At 44.8% G+C, this 15,734-nt stretch overlaps 2 protein-coding genes across 6 annotated transcripts in view; both read left to right on the forward strand.

Annotated features, from left to right (window-relative positions):
* Imp3 (IMP U3 small nucleolar ribonucleoprotein 3) lies at positions 1-930 on the forward strand. The gene has a single exon (XM_032910899.1). It carries the CDS (start codon positions 50-52, stop codon positions 602-604), a length of 555 nt encoding a protein of 184 aa, XP_032766790.1. The 5' UTR covers positions 1-49; the 3' UTR covers positions 605-930.
* An 8,475-nt stretch (positions 931-9,405) lies between these two features.
* Snupn (snurportin 1) overlaps positions 9,406-15,734 on the forward strand; it is a 30,610-nt gene continuing 24,281 nt past the window's right edge. The window contains exon 1 of one of the 5 annotated variants that reach the window (XM_032909821.1): positions 9,406-9,427. Coding sequence is in view for 1 of the 5 variants with exons in the window: in XM_032909817.1 (XP_032765708.1) it covers positions 10,635-10,683 (49 nt within the window). In the remaining 4 variants the exon portion in view is untranslated. Of the gene's footprint in view, positions 9,428-9,909; positions 10,036-10,061; positions 10,684-15,734 lie in introns of those variants that run through there. The other 4 variants (XM_032909818.1, XM_032909817.1, XM_032909819.1 and 1 more) reach the window with 4 other exon arrangements.

Here is a 15,734-nt window from a genome sequence, read left to right on the forward strand (position 1 = left end):
ATTACGTTGGGTTCTCAACGTGCTCTCAGCTTCTCGGGCATTCTCCATCATGGTGCGGAAGCTTAAGTTCCATGAGCAGAAGCTGCTGAAACAGGTGGACTTCCTAAACTGGGAAGTCACCGACCATAACCTTCACGAGCTGCGCGTACTGCGACGGTACGGGCTCCAGCGGCGCGAGGAGTACACGCGCTACAACCAGCTGAGCCGGGCAGTGCGCGAGCTGGCGCGGCGCCTGCGCGACCTGCCGGAACGCGACCCGTTTCGCGTTCGCGCCTCGGCGGCGCTGTTGGACAAGTTGTACGCTCTGGGCCTGGTGCCCACGCGCGGCTCACTAGAACTCTGCGACTCCGTCTCCGCCTCGTCCTTTTGCCGCCGCCGCTTGCCTACTTTGCTCCTCAAGCTACGCATGGCACAGCATCTCCAGGCTGCTGTGGCCTTTGTGGAGCAGGGTCACGTTCGCGTGGGCCCAGACGTGGTCACCGATCCCGCCTTTCTCGTCACTCGCAGCATGGAAGACTTTGTCACCTGGGTGGACTCATCCAAGATCAAGCGGCACGTGTTGGAGTACAATGAGGAGCGCGATGACTTTGATCTTGATGCCTAGCGAGTCTTGTCCTGGTTTCTCAGCTACAGGTCACTGAACCGGGGATGGGGAGAATCGCCTCTGTGTTCCGGGAAATTTTCTTAGAATTTGGACTGACAATTGACTGTGTCTTGAGAGACAGTGGGAAGCAGTTTTTACTGCTCTGGGGACTGTTAGCTTCTTGTACCTTAAACTGTGGTGTAGAAGCAGGAATGTTACCTCTTCCCTTCTTTGCTTTATCATCGTGAAATAGAACAGATGGAGAGTTTGAGTTCATTTTATTTATACCATTTAAAGAAATCCTTTCCTAATGCCAATAAATGTCCCGACCACGTTGTTTAAATGCACATTTTGGTCTGGTCCTTCGTCTTACCATATCTGTTGATCTCGCTAGCTGAAGAGCCTAAGAGGAGGAAAAGGGTTGTAGACGTGAGACTCTGCAGCCTCACGTGGAGGCTGCAGGATGTTGTACACGCTGGGCAGATTTGTCACTTACCCAGTCCTTTTCTCGGAATGAATGTTTTGGCAGAGCTTTTATCCACAAGACTTCCTGTTGATATTTCAGCCCCAGGAAATACCATATTAAAGTCTTGGAGTGTTTGCTTGCCTAAGGAAATGATCGCCCTGTAGTTTGGCCAGCTAGTGGTTAGAAGGGACCCAGGAGGTTCCTGAAAACAGATGTTCTTCAAGGTCCTGGCTTCAGAGTTACTAAAAAAAAAAAAAAAAAACAACAACGAGCAAAAGGGGTGGGTAGTGCTGGCTCAGCCTTAAACCCAGCAGTTGGAAGATTAAAGCAGACAGATCTTTGAGTTCGAGGCCAGCCTGGTCTACATTAAGGAGTTACAGGACAATCAGGGATTCACAGAGAAACTATTTCAGGACCAAAAAAAAAAAAAAAAAAAAAAACAAGCAGCAAAAGGGAAAACATGAAGCAATAGAACTGGTAAATAGATCACCAAGTTTTATCCTAAACAAAATAAAATTCAGAGTCCAGCAGACTAATGTATTTGTATGTGGTGTGTGGTGGCCGGTATTTTTCTTCTTTTTTGAGACAGGTTTTGATTTGAGGCTCAAGCTGGTCTGGAACTTGAAGTGATCCTCCTGCCTCAGCCTCTCCAGTGTGGAGATCACATTGTGCACTGATGAGGCTCAGATTGTCTGTATTTTCTCTTCTTCACTAGTGAGCCAGGCAAGATAGCTCACTGGGGAAAGGCACTCGCTTGCTGCTCAAGCTGTGAGTTTAGTTTTGGAACCCACATGCTGGAAGGAGAGAGCTGACCCTCCACATGCATGGTATGTCATTTACATTCATACAAGCAAAAGAAAGTAAACCAGGGGAGGTAACATGAAATGATTCCAAATACTAGATTAAGTTTTAGGGGGGGGTAATGACATTAGTTTATTTAACCCTCCCGACAAGCCCATTTAAATGGGTAGACCAGTTACTCTGCATTTTTCAGAAGAGAATGGAAGATAAATCAGTATTTGCATGATGATTAAGATAATCTTTTGAGTGCTAATGCACAGCTGGCCCTTAAAAGGTGTGTAGGAGTCTAAGCTTTCTGCTCAGTAGCGACACTAGGCCGTGATTGGTTTCAGCAGGATGCTGTGTAAGAAGTTAGACAGAGCTGCTGTATTATGCTCTAAGCACTTGGGAGGTAATGACAGGAGAAACACTGAGAATGTGGGGTCAGCCAAGGCTACACAGCCAGGGTAGTCTGTCTCAAGAAACAGACTAAAGAGATAACCAAGCAGTGAAGAGCACTAGCCGTTCTTCCAGAAACTCTAGTTCCAAGGATCCAGTGTCCTCAGTCATGCACATGATATATAGACATATGCAAGCAAAATACTCATATACCAAGAGAGGGGGAGAAAGACTAGGTATGATGGCAAATGCCTTTAATAATTTTTCTTTTGACTCATCCGGACAGTGGTAGCACACACGTTTAATCCCAGCACTGAGGAGGCTGAGGTGGTCGGATCTCTGGTCTAGAGAGTAAGTTCGAGTACAGCCAGAGCTACACAGAGAAACCGTGTCTCAATACTGCCTACCCCAAAAACCTTAAAAAAAAAAAACAAAACAACCGCTGAAAGTGAGGACAGAAATGGCTCCAATGTTAGGAGCTTACTCTGCCCCTCAAGAGGATCCCAGGGTGTTACACTTACAATATTACCTATAACTCCAGCTCCAGGGGCATGAAATACCTTTGCCTCCTTAGGTACCTGCACTTACATATGTTTACCCATACACATAAACAAAATTAATTCTTTTAAAGAATTATAGAGGCTGGGCTGTATGGCACATGCCTTTAAACATCCCAGCACCCAGGAGGTATGGGCAGGTGCATCTCTGTGTTTGAGGCCAACCTGGTTTACAGTGAGTTCCAGGATAGCCAGAGCTACACCGAGAAACCCTGTCTAAAACTAAACAAAACAAAAACAGAAGAGAAGAACAAGAATGATCTGGAGAGATGGCACAGCCTGGATGTATGTTTGTTATAAATACCTTGTGGGGTATTCACCAGACAATACTGCTTGGATGTGGGTTTGTCACTAGAAAATCTTTTGGCCGTCAGTCCACTCAATTACACAGAGCCTTTTTCAGGGGGAGCTTTTAAGCACAAAATCAATCAATCATGTTTTGGGGTGACATACTTAACAACAGTTTGCCAGAAGTGGAGTTACTGAAGCCAAAAAGTAGTTAGTACATTTAGAGACTTTTCCAGAACTATGGACTTTGATGGATTAGGTATTTGTTTTCATTGTTTCATTGTTTTACAGCCTGAATGGCTCTTCCACCATGGAATCAGTGTGTGAGGTCTGGGGGTTTGTTACATAGATAGCTATGGCCTAGGGCTGGAGAGAGATCTCTGAAGTTCAGAGTACTTGCTTTCCTTGCAGAAAATCCAGGTTTGATGTCTAATACCCATATGGTATTTATAGCTATGTATAACTCTAGTTCCCAGGATCCAGTGCCTGCTTTTGACCTCTGAGCACCAGTCACGCAGGTGATAAACATACATACATTCAGGCAAGCACTCATACACATAAAATGAGAATAAATACATATTTTTTAAAAGTAGCTATGGCAACTTGGCTCAGAGGTGTTTATTGCATCTCCTAGCAGCAAGAGCCAATCCTTTTTTTCTTTTTCCCCTCAGGCATGCTACACAAATACTTACCACTAAGCTATAGCCTAGTTCTTTTACTCTTGGTTTTTCGAGTCAGGGATTCTCTGTGTCGCCATGGCTATCCTGGAGCTCACTCTGTTGCTCATGCTGGCCTCAAACTCAGAGATCCGCCTGCCTCTGCCCCCAGAATGCTGGGATGAAAGCATGTACCACCACTGCCTGGCTTCTTTTACTTTTTAAATTATTTCTAGGGTCTCACTATTTAGCTGGAGAGCTGATCTGGATTTCACTGTGTAGACCAACTGGTCTTGGATTTGGGGGGGTTCCTCTTGCCTGTCTCCAGGTACTGGGATTAAAGTGTACATCACCATGCCTAGCTCTTGGTTTTGGTTTTTGTGTTTTGTTTTTTTTTTGTTTTGTTTTTGTTTTTTTTTTGTTTGTTTGTTTTTTTTTTTTTGTTCTGGAGCTGGGGACCGAACCCAGGACCTTGCGCTTCCTAGGCAAGCGCTCTACCACTGAGCTAAATCCCCAACTTTAGACCCTGTTTTTTTTTTGTTTTTGTTTTTAGGGCATAGGGTTGGAAGGTAGGAGGTGAGACATGGTCTCAATGTAGCCCTGGCTATCCTGATCTTGAACTCAAGAGATCCACCAACCCCTGTCTCCCAAATGCTGAGATTAAAGCAGGCGCAGCTTAATTTTTGAAACGAGCTTTATAGTGTCCAGGCTAGTTTAGAATTCTTAAACCCAAGCAGTGATCCTCCTGCCTCTGGCTTCTAGCGGAGCAGGGATTACACGTGATTATTACCACATTCAGCTCAAAAGGTTTTTGTTTTGTTTTGTTTAGATTTACTCCTTGGCAGTGGTGAACACACCTTTAATCCCAGCATTTGGGAGGCAGAGGGAGGCTAATCTCTTGAGTTGGAGGCCAGTCTGATCTGTAGAATAAGTTTCAGGACAGCAAGGCTGCACAGAAAAACCCTGTCATTGGATGCCTTTGGAGCTTGCTGGAGTTACAGGAAGTGTCAAACTGCCTAATACGGGTGCTGGGAATTGAACTCAGGTCCTCTGGAAGACCAGATATGCTCTTACCTGCTGTGCTGGCTAGCTTTATGTCGATAGAGTCACTAGAGTTCAGGGATCCTCAATTAGGAAAATGACTCCATGAGATTGGGCAAGTTTGATCTTTACCATGAGGATATATTTCTCCTTTTGTCTTTGCACATGACTACTTAACCAGCAACAACCCAACAACCAATCAGGGCTCTAGCATTTATATACCCTCTTAAATGCTCTCTTCTGCCTTCTTTGGGTAGCTGGTATGTATACTTGTGGTACATACACATATATTTAGGCAAATCATGCACACAGACTAAAAATAAATCTTTTTTTCCTCTATTTTTTAAAAAAGATTTATTTATTTATTATTTATATCAGTACACTGTAGCTGTCATCAGACACACCAGAAGAGGGCATCAGATCTCATTACAGATGGTTGTGAGCCACCATGTGGTTGCTGGGATTTGAACTCAGGACCTCTAGAAGAGCAGTCAGTACTCTTAACCGCTGAGCCATCTCTCCAGCCCCCTAAAAATAAATCTTTATAAACAAGAACAATATCTAGAAATTGGGTCTTGTGTAGATCTGTAATCCAAGCTTCTTGGACGATAAAGCTGGGAATTATAAGATTAAACCTTCCTAGATTTTTTTTTTTTTTCTGGAGGACCACTGAGCTAAATCCCCAACCCAAACCTTCCTAGATTTAAGTGTAAGTCTGTGCAACTTCATGAGACCCACAAAGGACTGGCTATAAAGGGCTAAGGCTTCCTTTAGATTAATGGATGGCTCAGTTAGCCAGTGAAAAGCACTTAGAATGTGAGTCTTAGGGTTTAGTCCCCAGTACCCTGAAACGAAAAATAAATACAATGAAAATAGAATTATAAATTTAATATTAACTGGCCTCTCTTGCTGACTGAATACATTTAACCTGATGTCAGCTGACTGTTGAAAAGGAGGAAGAAAAACGGGACATGCTGTATACACTGTAATCTCAGAACTTCAGAACAGATGAAGGATCAAAGGTCACCCACTACTTGTATCGTTCCTGGCCAGCCTAGGCTGCACAAGACTTTTGAAACTATCCCTACCCTTCAAACTCCTAAAAAGAAGGAAGATGAAGCCAGGCATGGTGCATTCCACTGAACACATCAGTAAGAGATGTTATAGACTCACATTCCAGTTATTTAGGAGGCTGAGGCAGGAGTGGCCAGTGACCTGCCTTCATATCCTCAGGGTCTTGACATGAGGTTAGAACTTAAATAAAGGTGAAAATTAAACCAAAGGAATCTTGGGTAAGGTGGTCTCTAATAAGATGTTGGAGCAGGGTCAAATCTCTATCCAGGAAAATGTTTCTTCCTCTGCTGGCACTAGGCTTCAGGTTTTTCCTTCTCCCAACATGTGATTCCTGAAGAAATTCCAATTCCCAGTAGCCCAAAATATATTTGTCTCTTCACTTGCCAGGACTTCTATCTGCCCCTCTGGTGGCTCTGCCTTGGGAACTCAGACGTCTGCTGCATTTTGGTTTCCAAAGTTTCTGCAATTCTGCAGTTTGCTCTTGTTTCAGCATTCACTCAGTCTGGCCTGGTGGCATTTTCTTTTCTTTTTTTTGCTTTTTGAGACATGGTCTCATGATGTTGCTCTAATTGTCTTGGAACTTAGCAGGCTTCTCTTAAACTCATAGAGGTCTGCTTGCCTTTACTTCCCAAGCGCTGGAATTAGAGACATGTGCCAACATGCTAGCTGGCATTTTCCCTGCTTTGGTTATGAACCACTGTTCCAACTCTAAATCCTACGGTTTAGGTTCCTGAGTTGGGATTTTTCTAAGTAGGAATTCTGGGTCTACCCCAGAGCTCAAGGTAGATGTTAAGGTCTGGGAGTCGACTCGCAAACCATTCAGACTATCTTTCTGTGTCTATAGTCAAACTGTTGTTGACTTCATTAGCAACATAAAATGCTGGGAAGCATGAAACAAAAGGGTTACAGCAAAGCTACGGGTGATTTTAAGCTAGGGACCAGGCTTCAACAGTAGATTCAAGTGAATCCTGAAAGAGCCCCTCATATGACCTTAATTATCTGCCAGATGGGAATCACTGACTTAGTTTAGGGTTGGGGTCATGGGTCATCACAGGTGATTTTAACCTTCAGTCTGATTTTGCTCCCTTATCTCCCAGTACAAGACAGGGTTGGTCAGGCTCACTTGAAATGCAAAGTGTGGAATAGGAAAGGGATCTAACTCTTGTGACAGGCTATAGGCTACATATTGTAGATTTCCCCAATTTTATATATGTCAAAGCTGAAGCCAGATGCAGAGGTGTGCACCTTAGTCCTGGCTGTTGGGATGTGGAGGCAGGAAGGCTGCTGAGAATCTGAGACCAGCTTGGCTTGTCTCAGCAGTTTTGAGGTCAGCATAGGTAGGCTACAGAGCCAGACCCTGTCTCAAAACAAAAAGGCTAAGGCTGGGTGCGTCAAAGCACTTTCAGTTTGTTACAGTTTTTCTTTGTTAAGTTTTTAAAAAGATTTTATGTATATATGATCTATCTGCATGTACACCTGCATGCCAGAAGAGGGCATCAGATCCCATTATAGATGGTTGAGAGCCATGCTGTTGCAGGGAATTGAATTCAGGAGTTCTGGAAGAACAGCCAATGTGCTTAACTGCTGAGCCATCTCTTCAGCCCCTCTGTGTTAGTTTATGAGACAGGATCTCATGTGGCCCAGGTTGGCTTCAAACTTGTCACAGAGCCAAGACTTTCCTTGAAATCCTAATTCTTCTGCCTCTACCTTTCAAGTGCCTATTATTACAGTCAAGGGCCACCACAACCTGTTCCTGTTATCTTATTATTATTATTTTTTAAAGATTTATTTATTTTATTTGTTCTGTATTCTATCGAGATTGTCAGTGGTGTGGAGGCTTCAATACTGATACTCAAACTTGCTCCTGGTCTTTTGAGGACAAAACTGTGACTTCATGGTGGCCACCTCTTTGGGTCTGCTTAGACCTTTTATCTTGCTAATGTGATTTTCTGAATGACATGGTCATTCAGAAATTGGTCAGTCCTCGAAGGCACTAGCTGCGGGATAGTGGCTCCTTGGTGCAGTTGAGAGATAGAGTTTTAAATTAGCCCAAAACTCAGCAACAGGACCTGTCTCTGGAAGACAGATTGTTTTTTGTTGTTTTTTTTTTAAAGATTTATTTATTATATATAAGTACACAGTAGCTGTCTTCAGACACACCAGAAGAGGGCATCAGATCTCATTATAGATGGTTGTGAGCCACCATGTGGTTGCTGGGATTTGAACTCAGGACCTCTGGAAGAGCAGTCAGTGCTCTTAACCACTGAGCCACCTCTCCAGCCCCAGATTGTTAAAAATGCAAGAGAACTACTTTGCTTATCACCCGGTGTGAGTAACTGTTCTTTGTTCTGCCCCTGTGATGTTTATTTAAGCCCCTACTTGTGCTTTCCAGCCATTGCGTCCTGCAGAGAGCACTCCAGGAAACCGGCGGCCCAAGCCTAACCAGAGGTGTTTCAAATACAGATGTTTCATCAATTCTGACAACTTTTAAAAATAATGAGGACCTGAAGACCGGACCCTTCTCCTGATTTAGTAGCTCTGTTCCAGGAACCAGGGGGCCATAAAAACTTCTGGGTCCCCTTATCTCCTAGAGCCATAAAACAATCCTGTAACTTGTGGTACATTCCCCTTTGACATCCCCCCCCCCATCCCCTGGGGCTCACAGCCTCTGCCTTTAAATACTCTTTCTCCCAGCCTCTCGGAGTCGACTCCTCTGTCTCCTGCGTGGGATACGTGTTGGCCCGGAGATCTCTGTAATAGGTCTCTGTAATAAACCTCGCCTTTGCTTATTACATCCAAAATGGTCTCTCTGTGTCTGGGGTCTGCGATTTCCCGAGACTTGAGTAAGGGTCTCTCTCTGCGTGGGATCTTTCACAGTAAGTCTGGCCCTGTCTACTTTGGAGTTCTCTCTCAGTGCAAGCTGTAACCTCTTCCGACAGACCCAGGACTCTAGCTTCCCAGCCGTTACCTGGGGAGGCTGGCCAGTCTTAGGGGAGTGGGGTCTCGGATTTGGCCATATTTCTGTCGTCGTATTCTAGGCAGTCTGGGCTGAACTCAGGAGGATCACTCTCTTCAGAAACAACAGAAGAGGGCACCGCATCCCATTACAGATTGTTGTGAGCCACCATGTGGTTGCTGGGAATTGAACTCAGGACCTCTGAAAGAAGTTAGTGCTGTTAACCGATGGGCCACCTCTCCAGTCCATCCTGCTATTTTTATACATGTATATTTTGTCATTTCTTTTTGAGGCAGGAACTCACAGATATATGCCTGCCTCTGTTTCCTGAGTGCTAGGATTAAAGGCTTGCGCCAGATACCACCACCACCACCCTCTCCAAATTACTCCCTCCCGGCCACCCACAGGACTCCTGACTTTCCAGGAACTCTGAAGACTCTGTGTCTTCTAACACAGAGATCTGCCTATCTGTCTCTTGAGTGCTGGTATTAAAAGGCATGCGCTAGCCCTATCACAAGTCTTGTTTTCACCTCCCACCTACCCACTATGCTGAGCTACATCCCTACCCACACCCGGGTTCATTGAGGCGTTAGAAGCAACGCATCTGGCTCTCATTATAAGCACTGGGTAAGTAGCAAGCCTGTTTTCATTTTACATCCTAGCAGTCTTACCCTGCAGACACGGTTTATGGGTTTGGTTTGGTCCACTCATTTAGTCACTTTCACATCGAACTCAAGTGCTGAACGCTACCTCCCAGGAATCGAGTCAGGGCTCTTTCGCGTCGTGTTAGAAGGGATAATGGGGGGGAAAAGTTTATTAGTTCGAAACTTGAAAGTCATTCAGAAAACCACAGAAGCAAGACAAAGGGGCTGTCGCCGCAACTCTGCAGCTTGGGCAGACCTGGGAAGGTGGCGGCCATGAAGTCACAGTTTTGTCGGTGAAAGGACACGGGGCAAGTTTGCGATCAGTATTGAAGCTTCCGCGCCACTGACAATATCACTAGAATCTCGAACAAACCCTAAACCAAATCTGAAAGCCCCTTCCTGGCGAGAAGCGTCCCTTAGCTCAGGGCGGAAGTAATGGCCTGCCGCGACTCAACTCCCGCGATGCACTGCGGCAGGCGGAGCCGGAAGTTTGCGTGACAAGTCTGAGGGGGCGTGCCTAGCTCCGCTAGGGTACCTAATTGGTCAATCGGCGTAGGCACCAGCGGCGTGCGCGAGTGGCACCTTGGTGTGGTAAGTCTGGCCTTGTCTACTTTGGAGTTCTCTCTCAGCGCAAGCTGTAACTTCTTCCGACGGATTCTGGCTTCACCGCTGTTACCTGGGGAGGCCGGCCAGTCTTGCGGGTCTCGGATTTGGCCATCTTTCTGTCGTCGTATTCCAGACAGTCTGGCCCTAACTCATGAGGAACATTAATGTGTAACAAGGCGAATTCTACAACCGAGAAACAGACAACTCCATTGCCAGAGAGACAGCAGCGGGGAGGACGGCAGAGTTCACGGACGCGTGGTGGGAGCATCTGTAGCGCTGGAGAAGAGGCTTGGTGGGCCTGACACTTAAGAGTTCGTTTGCTTCTTTCCTCGGCCTCCTGCCTTGCTGCTTTGCAGGTGTATGCCACCTAGGGTACCGTTAGGGACCGTTTCAATGGGATACTGAGGGGGAAGCTCAGTAATTATCTACCGAATACTCCCCGTTATGTTACAAAGACTGTAATGCACACCTTAAATTCACACTGATAATATGTCACTTTTAACAAATTTTCTAAGAAAGCACTCTTAGCTGGGCGCGGTGGCACACGCCTTTAATCTCAACGCTCAGTAGGCAGGCAGAGCTCTATGAGTTCGAGGCCAGCCTGGTCTACAAGGCGAGTTCCATTACAGCCAGGTGTGTTACATAGAAAACCTGTCCCGAAAAAAACAAAACAGAAGAAAAATGTGTTTAATGTCTTAAGAATATAAGAATGCAGCTTTCTTTTTTCTCCTGGGTTATGACCCAAGGCTTGGTGCAAATATGGCGCATACTTGGCAAGTACTTTACCAACTGAGGTATAGCACCATCCTTTATTTTTCCTATTTATTTTCATGGGTCATGTATGCATATGTGTATGTGTGTTTTGCCTTAGTGTCTCAGCACCACTTGGGTGCAGTGCTGGGAGGAAAGTCAGAAGAGGGCTCCAGTTCCCTGGAACTGGTTTCCAGGTGGTCATGAATCACCGTGTGGAACGCAGGTCCTCTGGAAGAGCAACCAGTACTCTTAATCTAATGGCTGAATCATCTCTCCAGTACCCTTCCACCCTAGATCCTATCCTGTCCTGCCCAGTCTTGCAGGGTGGAAACAGTTGATAACAATGTAAAAATACTGTCCACTGCAGAACTGTATATTTGAGGTTAAGATGGTAAATCCATGTTTACTAACCTTGCTCCACCCCCAAACCAATCAAAACCAAGCACTGTCACTGAGCTACAAAGCCAACTGCACAGCTACGTTGATGCAGAACCGGGAGTTGGACCTAGGGGCATCACATATGCAAGGGAGACAACTCCTTTATTGAGCTATAATTCCAGCTACCCCCTTTAAAAAAGATTAAGTTTATTATATATGTGCCTAACTATATGTATGTGTACCATGTGCTTGCCTGGTGCTCACAGAGGCCAGGAGAGGGTATCAAATTTGTTGTGAACCACTGTATTGGTGCTAGGAATTGAACCTAGTTTCCTCTGTAGGACTGGCAAGTGCTCCTAACTCTTGAGCCATCTCTCCAGCCTGTTTGGTTTTTTGAGGCAGGGTCTCAATAGACCTGCACATGTCTAGAATTCCCTATGTATCTGAGACTGGTCTTGAATTGCTGATCCTCCTTTCCTGCCATCCCTCCATGATCCCCCAGTGCTGGGATTTTAGGTATTGGTGAGCTTGGTTCCAGCCTGTTTTCTTTTTCTTCCTGAGAAAGTAAGTAAGTAAGTCAGTAAGTAAGGTCTGACCAGGTTAGCAGGCTGGTTGTGAGCTTACTCTGTAACCTAAGCCAGGCCTTTAACCCGTCAGCCTCCTTCCTCACCCTGTGGAGTAGCTGAGGTTATGAGATTATAGGCATGAATCACCACGTTTTTAGTTGTGGTTTTAGAACAGGGTCTCTTTAATGTATTCCTGACTGACTTGAAGCACACTATATAAACCAGCCTGGCCTTCAGTTTGGTTATAGGTGCTGTGGTTATAGGAATGTGTGTACCTGGCTACCACCTCTTTGTTGTTTATGTTGACTTGTTAATAGCAAGTAGAGACTTAGGTGTCATTGTGGCATATTCAGACAAAAATCTATTTTTCTTTTTGTTTCTCTTCCCAACATCTCCCCGTTGTGCCTTTCTCCCAGCCTTCTCTCTGCTTTCCTGTTGTGTATGTTCTTCTTATTCATCCTCTCCCGTTTTATTTTTATTTCCCATTTCCTGTATATGAGTGTTTTGCCTATATGTGTATATGTGCAACATATACATGCTTGGTGCTGTTAGAGGCCAGAAGAGGGCACCAAGTCCTTGAAACTGAAGTTTCAGATGGTTTTGATGTAGGTGCTGGGAACTGAACTCAGGTCCTGTAGAAGAGTGGACAGTTTTTGTTTGTTTGTTTGTTTGTTTGTTTGTTAGAAGTCACTATTAGACCAGGCTGTCCTTGAACTCACAGAGATCCACCTACCTCCCGAGTGCTGGAATTAAAGGTGTGCACCTCTATGTTCCACATGCATCCAGTGCTCTTGACTGCTGAGCCATCTTTGTAGACCCATCCCAAATACCCTTTCAATATATCTTGATCAATTACCTATATCCATTCCTATACCCTTTTATATAACACTAAAAGTTAGGATCCACATATAAGAGAAAGCATTCAATGTTTATCTTTCTACCTATTTTATTACCTCACTTAAAACAATGCTTTACAGATCCAGGGTCTCATGTTAGCCCTTCCTGGACTGGTACTCACAAAGATCTGTCTGTCTCTGTCTCCCAAGTGCTGGGATTAAAGGTGTGCCAACCTAGCTGGTGCATGCCATATTTTTATTATCTTTTCTGTTGACTATCTAAGCTGGTTCCATTTCCTTGGTTTTGTGAATAATGCAGCGATAAACATGGATCTGCACATTTCTGTAACTCCAGTTCCAAGGATCTGATGCCCTCTTCTGGCCTCTGAGGGCATCAGGCTTGTACATGCCACACATATATACATACAGGCAAAACATTCATACACAGGAAATGGAAAATGAAAATAAGTCTTTTTAAAGGGAGGAGAGGACAAAAAAACAAAACAAAACACATACATAACAGGAAAGAAGGCCGGGAGAACACTGAGTCCTTTGGGTATATATCCAGAAGTGGTGTCTTAATTAGCCTTTTATTTCTATGATAAAACACTAACCAAAAGCAACTTAAGGAGTAAGGGGTTTACAATTCCAGGTAACAGTCTGTCACTGAGGGAATGAGAGCAGGAACCTGTAGGCAGAAACTGATGCAGAGGCTGTAGCGGAATTTCTTTATTGGCTTGTTCTTCATGACTTAAGTCAGCCAGCTTTCTTATAGCATGAAGGATCACCTGCCCAGGGGTACTGCCCATAGTAAACTGGGTCCTCCCACATCATCCATCAATGAAGAAAAGTACCACAGCCAAACATTAGGCAGAGTTCAGGAAGTCTTGTGGGAGAGTTGGGGAAGGATTGAAGAACCCTGAAGGGACAGGGACTCCATAAGAAGGCCAACAGAGTCAACTAACCTGGATCCTTGGGGGCTCCCAGAGACAGAACTACCAACCAAAGAACATGCACGGGCTGGACCTACCTTCCACCCCTATCCCGCACATATGTAGCAGATGTGCAGTTTGGTCTTCATGTGGATCCCCCAACTGGAGCAGGTCCCTGACTCTGTTGCCTCCCTGTGGATCCCATTCCCCTAACTGGACTCCTTTGTCTGGCCTCAGTGGGAGAGGATGTAGTGACTTGAAGTGCCAGGGTAGGTTGGTACCTGGGGAGACTTCCCCCTTCTCAGGGGAGAAGGGGAGGAGGCACTGGGAGGATGGGGATAGTAATCAGGATGTAAAGTGAATAAATAAATAAATTAATTGGGGAAAGTGTACCACAAGCTTTCTTATAAGGCCAGTCTGGTGGGGACATTTTCCTCTTCTTCCTCCTCCTCCTCTTCTTCCCTTCTTCCTCTTCCTCCTCTTCCTCTTCTTCTTCCTCCTCTTCCTCCTCCTCCTCCTCTTTTTTTTTTTGTAGCCCTGGCTGTCCTGGAACTCTATGTAGACTGGATTTGCCTCTGCCTCCACCTCCCAATTAAGGCTGGAATTAAGGCCCTGTGTGTCACCACACCTGACCTTGGCATTACTTATTTATATTTTAAATATTTTTTATGTGTATATGTTTGCCTGAGTGTATGTTTGTGCAGCAAAGTGAGTGCAGGAGACCTTGGAAGTCAGAAGAAGCCATTGAACCCTGGAACCGGGATTTACAGGCTGTGGTGAGCTATCAGTTAAATCCAGGTCTCCGGGTTGGGGATTTAGTTCAGTGGTAGAGCGCTTGCCTAGCAAGTGCAAGGCCCTGGGTTCGGTTCCCAGCTCCGAAAAAAAAAAAAAAAAAAAAAAAAAAAAAAAAAAATCAGGTCTCCTACAAGAGCAGTACATGCTCTTAACTGCTGAGCTGTCTCTCCAGATCATGGGACTTTTTTTAATTGATGTTTCTTGTTTTAAGATGACTCTGGTTTTTGTCATATTTGTCATAAAATTAGCCAGCACAAATGGTATTGCTGTGTCATTTATAGTTCTATTTTAAATTTTTTTAGAAACATCTATACTAATTTCCATAATAGCTGAATAGGCCTATACTCCCAGCAGAAATAAGTATAAATTCATATTTCCTCACAACCTCTCCAATATTTGTTATCTGTTTTCTTTGTGATAGCTATTCTGACTGTAGTGAGGTGAAATATCAAAGTGGTTTTTAATTATTTTTTTATTTGTATGAGGACTTGCCTCTCTGTGTGTGTGTGTGTGTGTGTGTGTGTGTGTGTGTGTGTGTGTGTGTGTGTGATGCCTTAATATCTCGAAGAGGCCAGAACTGGAGTTACAGAGGATTAAGAATGACCACATGGGTACTAAGAACTGAATTTGGGACCTTTGCAAGGTCAAGTGCACTTATTCACTGAGCTGTATCTCCAGCCCCTCAAAGTGGTTTTAATTTACATTTTCCTGATGACTCCCACAATGTGGATCCTAGGGATCAGACTTAGGTCCCCAGACTTGGCAGCAAATGCCTTACATCTGGTATCACATTGGCCCCTGCTGAATCTTTGGAAAAATATTAATTGGCCATTTGTGTTTCTTCTACTGAGTTCTATCCATTTCATTAGCTTATGGATATGTTGGGAGGGATTTGTCCATTTTGGGTTTGGTGGTGTCTTGTTAGGGTTACTGCTGTGAACAGACACCATGACCAGGGCAACTCTCATAAAGACAACATTTAATTGGGGCTGGCTTACAGGTCAGAGGTTCAGTTCATTAGCCTCCAGGCAGGCATGCTGCAGGCAGGGCTGAGAGTTCTCCATCTTCATCTGAGGGCTGCTAGCAGAATACTGACTTCTGGCAGCTAGGATGAGGGTCTAAAAGCCCACGCCCACAGTGACACACCTATTCCAACAAGCCTTACGTACTGCAACAGGACCGCACCCTCTAATAGTGCCACTCCCTGGGCTGAGCATATACAAACCATCAGAGGTGGTTAATATATTTTAGTTCTTTATATGTGCACAAAGATTTCTATTCCATTCTGTAGGTTGCTGATAGTTTCATATGATTTTTAATTTCATGTAGTCCCACTTGTTGGCTCTGGGATTATTTCCTGTGCACTGTTGATAGTTGCCTATAAATAGAACCTGAAGTGTATTCCTTGTTTTCCTCTAGGGGTT

This window comes from Rattus rattus, chromosome 8 (assembly GCF_011064425.1).
Source record: "Rattus rattus isolate New Zealand chromosome 8, Rrattus_CSIRO_v1, whole genome shotgun sequence".
NCBI lineage: Eukaryota > Metazoa > Chordata > Mammalia > Rodentia > Muridae > Rattus > Rattus rattus.